Source organism: Phoca vitulina, unplaced genomic scaffold (assembly GCF_004348235.1).
Source record: "Phoca vitulina isolate PV1807 unplaced genomic scaffold, GSC_HSeal_1.0 scaffold9, whole genome shotgun sequence".
Classification (NCBI taxonomy): domain Eukaryota; kingdom Metazoa; phylum Chordata; class Mammalia; order Carnivora; family Phocidae; genus Phoca; species Phoca vitulina.
Genome location: NW_022589712.1, coordinates 39,063,883 through 39,070,400, shown reverse-complemented (window position 1 = coordinate 39,070,400; position 6,518 = coordinate 39,063,883). Strand labels below are relative to the sequence as shown.

The following is a 6,518-nucleotide window of genomic DNA, read 5'->3' as shown; positions in this document are numbered from 1 at the left end:
GGGAGGCGGGCAGCGCCCCGCGCGCGCTTCTGCCGCCCCCGAAGCCGGCGCGCGGAGAGCGCGGGGCGAGCGCGCGTCGGGCGGCGGCCGCGCTGGGGGGCGTGGGGCGAGCCGGCGCGAGGAGCGGCGGGGGCGAAACTTCGCGGCCAGATGCCTGAAGGCGCGGCGGCGCTGCGAGGCTGCCGCTGCTGCCCCTGCGGGCCCCGGGCGCGTCTCCGCGGGCGGTGCTGCCCGCGGCGCGGCGTGTGCACCGAGCGAGTGAAGGTATGTTTGGCGGGCGCGGCTGGAGCTGCCGCCGCCGCCGCCGCCGCGCCAGCAGGTCCTAATGCCTGTCACTTCCCAGGACGCTGGCAGCAGCAGCCCGGAGCCCCCGAGCCCTCGGCAGGTTTGCCTGTCCTTCCCCGCGATCTGATTGGATAAAGTGGGGGCTCGACGGTGGCCGACGTGGGACAGTCTGGCTGTGGCAGGGGTCTCGGAAACCATGGGTTATTGCAGCGGCAGGTGCACGCTTATCTTTATCTGTGGCATGCAACTGGTAAGTGACACTTGGGTCCTCTTATTCTGTAATGTGCCTTTGAGATACTGGGCTGGGGAGTGCAGTAAAGGGTCTGCCATTGATTAGAATGGAAGGGAAAAATAAAAGAGAAAAGGTGACAGGTATATTGCCTATATTTAAAATGATTTCAGGGAGAGGCACTGTGGGGTACAGGAGAAGTGAGCCTTTCCGCCCCCACCTATTTCTGTTCCTCTGAAGACAGTTTGGCAGGTGCGGGTTAAACTTGTCTTTAATTTCTTTAAGCAAAGCAAGATGTATCTCCTGTTCCTTTATGCTTTGCATTCCTATTACTGTTAACAACGTGGTTGTCATATAATTTACTATACAGGTGTTAAAACAGAGAGATATGGAATTTTTGACTTTTCTTCCAATACTGTTTTTTTTTTCAGTATCTTTGTTTCTTCACTGACGTTTGTTATTTTTCAAGGAATATATTGTCTTATAAGTATAATGCTCTAATAGACCACTATGTAGGGCAGATGGTATCTTTACAGCAGTCTGATCTAGAAGCCACGTTGAGTTTTAAAAGTATGTAGATTGAAGAGAAATACTTAGATAAACTCAGTAACACCACTGCCATAAACTGAATCAGTAGCCTTTAAATCACAATTCTAAAGAAAAATATTCTGTCTTACAATATGTGTGTAATTGCTCTTGGAAGAGACATGTTGTCTGATCCTATAGGATGGAAAATTATAGATACTTTTTGAGGAATGTTGTACATTTGCAAAGAGGCAAGAAGCCAGTAATGGAACACGTCATAGTCTCTGAATTTAAATTCTCTAAGGGCAATAGGAGGGGCTGAGGATAGTTTATAGATGAAAAATATACCACTGTAAGTGGTTAATTTGAGGTAGGAGTAGTTGCTCACTCCTGCTATCAAATAGCTTTCCTTGGAAAGTATAAATTAATCTGAAAAGCCATCCACATTTCTAACAATTGTTTCATAAAGGCTGAAAGGACTACTAGACTGAAGGAGATTTCTGAGAGCCCAACCAGTAAAGTGTTCAAAAGAGCAAGGATTTGCTGTTGAAACTGATGGAAGAATTCCTTAAGTGGTCTTCATTGTTTATCAGTCGTCTTGAAGCCCAGGAGTGTTTGTTGTTATTGTTTTTGTTGTTTTGTTTACTATATAGCTAAAGCAGTGCTTTTTGTTGCATATTGCCTTGGGGTGTTTTTCTTCCCCAGGAAAGTTATCTCACGATGCGTATTTTGATCTGTGAATTACTTAGGCACTTGGTTGTAAGAAAAAGAAGGTGGAACTATAAATATAATTTTAAGAATGTAATATTTTTTTCAGTGATGTATAAACCAGTTTATTTCTTTTTGCTACATACTCGTTTAATTTTTGCAATAAAGGATTTTTACTCTTAATGATAAAGCTAATCAGAATAATGGGAGAGTTTACTTTGTTAAACCACTGGTTAGGCCAAGTATGCCAAATTGTGTAAACATTTTCAAAACATTCCTATGTTCATATATGATTCAGAAAAGAATACATTTGCTGATTCACTGTGTAAAATCATAAAACTGTGAGAATGAGTGGGTGGGTAAGCGCATTCTAATGCTATTTTCAATTTAAAATTTTTAAAATGTGATTTAACTTTTAATCATTTAGCATAGTAGGGCTTTATTTTGGCAGTCGTAGGCATTAGATCTATGTGGCATTTTGTGTGATGAACACAAACTTCTCAAGAACTTAACAATTTTGGGAAAACCTAAATATACAAATGAGAAAGCTAAATATACAAAGTGGCATGATAAGGCTAAAGATTTCTGTGTGTATGTGTCTTTGTTCATGTGTGTGCATATATGCGACGGTGTATTGGAGAAGTGCTACATCGCTTATGGAACAGAAATTCTGAATCAGAGCTAAGTTCTCTAACAAAATAGAGGTACTTGTAATATAGGAGTGTTCAGTCTAAGCGAGTATACATTTGAATCATAAGGAAGTTTTATAACAATCATGTGATTTTTCCCATTCAGACTTTATGTGCCACCAGGCTAACATAATTAGCAGCCATGTTAATGCAGATGCAGAACAAAAAACAAAGGACAAAGAACATTCATTGCTTTGATAACGTGAAATGATCACATTTAAAGGACCTCAGAGATTCCTGGTAATTGTTGCTTCTTAGAAATATAGTATTTGATTTTAAATAAAATAATTTCTTTGCAAATTAATAATTGCAAAGCACTGTACACACACACACACACACACACACAAAATAGGTGGGTGTATATGTTTTCCTTTGCTCTTGATAGATCTTTAGAAACTCTTTGTGTCTTTGAGCTATTATGAGTAGAAGTGGTTTTATAGGTAGCCATGTTTCCAGAGTAAGTTATAACTCATGTACCATTGATTGACACAGAAGTTCACCCAGTTTTGTTTACTTCTGAAGTGTTTAGTGTGCATTTTTGTAAAAATTGGGCATTTTTTTTGGTAGTCGTGCAGATAAATCTTAGCTTTATTGAAATTAATGGAAGCCAAAGATAGTCTAGGACAGAAACTTCATTAGATTTCTTTATTAAGTAACTTTAAGTTTCTGGAAACATTTCTTTCCAATTACATAAGTAGAATATCTCTATTTTAATTAGACCTAAAGGAATATTTATGTTTACGTCAAGTTGCAGTTGACCTTTGTAGAGGATGAGGTGGCTGTTGGTATGCTGGAGATGGGAACCTCATTCATCAGGTTATTACCAGAGCACACACAGTGTTTGATCGTTTAACAGGTGAGGGACAGAGACAAACATGCCAGAGAAATTTACCTGTCAGGATTCTGTATCTTTGCTTTTAATTATATTAAATATGCATTTAGTTTAATATTTGGCAGATTACAAGTGTGGATAAATATACATTCTTTTAAAAGTCAGGAAATCGGTTTGAGACAAGAATTTAGAATTTCATACCACAGGATTCAATACAAAACTTCCATTTTATGAAAAAGTGTCTGCCTCCGTGTATCATAAATGAAAATCTTTGAGATGTATGGTTATTCCAACTTCAGATTTTAGGGTGATTCCGATGAAAACGGGGTGTGATCTCTGGAAACAGATTTGTTCCGTGTATGATCCAAAATTTAAGCTCTTAATCTCAAGAAGGTAATTTTCTTTTTATCATTGCTGTCCTTAATGCTCAGAAACTGAAGATTTCAGATAGTAACAAAACTCGTCACTGCATTTGCGGTGTTGGATATAGTGGTGCAGGATAATAACAATCTAACTTCTTATTTACAACTCAGCAGCTTGAGAAAATGTTTCAGTTGTTTTATTTTGTTTTTGTTTTTTTGTTCTTCAACGTTTGGTTGAATCAAAGAGTACTTTATCTAAATGTTGCAAAAATTACTCAGATAATCCCCAGTGAAAATCACTTAGTTGTAATATGGAAGACCATAACTTACTTTAGTTTGAAAAGACAGCTTTGTTTTGGAGTAAGAAAATTCAACATTGCCCCCCCCCCCCTTTTTTTTTGTACATCAGATTCCTCTATGGAACAAAGTATATGTGCCACAACCTATTGAAAGTATAGATTTATGTTCAGATTAACACTTGAAGTACTTGCCATGTACTTTATGAAATATTGCTAACTTGGAGCAGATGCAAAGAAGAATTGTGTTCGTACACATGTGTGTACAGCTGTGTGAAGAAGCACATTTGAAACTGACTTTAGAATGACCAGTTACTTTCTACTGCACAGATAGTTACTAGGCATTTTCAGAGGTACATATTTATTAGAAAAGAAAGCCGTGAGTGCATAGATAGACTAAATAAAAATCTTATTATAATTATGGAATATGTCATTAGTGCCTTTCATGACTTTGTGCAGTGTTCATAGTTACGTAAACTTTCATTACTTTTTTAAAAATAAAGCATTACATGAAGTGACTTGAAAAATGCAGGTGGAATTATGATTTTCCTTGGCTACTTTTGACACGTCTGAAAGTTCTTCAGAAGTTGAGAACTTTACCTGCCACAGAACCTCCCTACTCAGACAATATAAAATTTTAGATTCACATGCCATTGAGAATAAAATCTTGTGATAATTAACCAATCTAACCCAGGGAGAAGACTAACAATTTCCATTTGCTGTGTCAGAAACTTATGATGTAAAAATATGCTAAGAGTTTGCTAAGTTGTAAAAGAACTTTCTTCTTTTCAAATATTTTCTACTTTTGCATCCCAACATTGCCTTGTGTGTATGTATGCATATTTGTTTAAATCTATTCTTTCATTGTAATTCAGCACTAGTCTGCTCTAATGTTTCCCAAGAAAGATACAGAAACTCCTTCCAGTGTCCAGCTCTCTCTCCGTTCACAAACCAAGTAGCAAAGCTCTTTTTTTTTTTTTTTTTTTGTATACTTAAAGTTTCAAGGAACCAATCGGTACAGAGCTTTTCCCCTGCTTTCTCCAATAGAGGCTTGGATGGGCAGCATCCCCTGTGCAGAATGCCAGAGTCATCTCTGGCATGGGGCCCATAAGTGGGCAGTGGCCCAGAAATGTGAATAGGCATTGCTACCTCCTTTTCCCTCTGATCCTGCTTTATTTTGGGGTCAAATTCTCTACTTGCCCAATCAAGAATTTCAGAATGGCAGCCAGGAACTCCCTTGAAATAGGAGGTCTTTATTTATGATTCTCTTTCCTTTTTGTGCATGTGTGTGGTTGACAAAAATAAAATCTGACACAGAAGCACATTTTAACACTTCTAGATTTATACTGGAAATAAATATATTAGAATTGTGGCATCAATTACATTCAGTATTTGTATATATAAAACTAATGGCTAAAATTTCAAAGGATATACTTCAGTTATGTTATTTGGTAGAATTTTTAAGCAGCTTCAGCTTAGTGTAATTTTTCCAAAAGTAGTTTTGAAACTAATATTGCTAATAATGGAAAATTTTCTATTTCCATGACTTATAACACCCAAATGTCAAAAATCAAACACACACATGAGAAATATTTCTATTTCCTTTCTATTCCATTTTTTCACCTATATCATGAAACTCTTCCAATTTTGGCCCCCATTTTCCCCCAGAAAAACTTGATTATTGTTTATTTTCAAAATAATAAAATACATGGTCCATCAAGATACGATATATCTAGGGTTCCTTTTTTTTCCTTGTAACAGTAATAGAAACAGATATTGTATTAACACTTAGATAATTTCTACATATAGAATGAGAATAAAAGTGTATGAGACTTTTGTTCCTACCAACTCCAAGAAATTGAAGGATTTTTAAACACTATGAAGAAATAAGATAAAATTATGTTGTTTTCTTTCTCCAGGTTAAGGTAGAAAATGAAATTTATAAACTGGGTTTCTTTTCTTTTTACTATTTCAGGTGTATTTAGATTTGCAAGTTCTTACTATTTGAAGGAATTACTTGCTTCATCTTCCTGAACATAGCGTTTTTCTTTTTATGCTTAAACTCTAAAACAGGCACTGGGCCTAATGAATAAAAATATTTGTAACAGTAAGTCTAATGGAAACCATAGACTGACTTTCTTTTTTTTTTTTTTTTTCAACCCAGAGTGGGAATAAGGTGACTTCTAATAATTTTTACCTTTTATTTTATTTTATTTTTTAAAGATTTTATTTATTCATTTGAGACACAGATACAGAGAGAGAGAGCATGAGCAGTGGGAGAGGCAGAGGGAGAGGGCGAGGAAGAAGCAGACTCCCCGCTGAGTCAGGAGCCCAACATGGGGCTCGATCCCAGGACCCTGGGATCATGACCTGAGCTGAAGGCAGACAGTTAACCATCTGAGCCACCCAGGCGCCCCTTATTTTGTTTTTTTAATTTAAAAAAAATTTTTTTAAGATTTTATTTATTTATTTGAGAGAGAGAATGAGATAGAGAGAGAGAGCATGAGACAGGGGAGGGTCAGAGGGAGAAGCAGACTCCCTGCTGAGCAGGGAGCCCGATGCGGGACTTGATCCTGGGACTCCAGGATCATG

The 6,518-nt window shown here is 37.7% G+C and overlaps 1 protein-coding gene across 4 annotated transcripts in view; it reads left to right on the top strand.

Moving 5' to 3' along the window:
* Positions 1–111: 111 nt before the first annotated feature.
* The window catches only part of NKAIN2 (sodium/potassium transporting ATPase interacting 2), a 972,957-nt gene continuing 966,550 nt past the window's right edge, over positions 112–6,518 (top strand). Inside the window, exon 1 of one of the 4 annotated variants that reach the window (XM_032407954.1) lies at positions 112–535. In XM_032407954.1, the coding sequence (XP_032263845.1) occupies positions 482–535 (54 nt within the window). In that variant the 5' untranslated portion in view covers positions 112–481. Of the gene's footprint in view, positions 2,677–6,518 lie in introns of all 4 variants that reach the window. The other 3 variants (XM_032407952.1, XM_032407949.1, XM_032407951.1) reach the window with 3 other exon arrangements.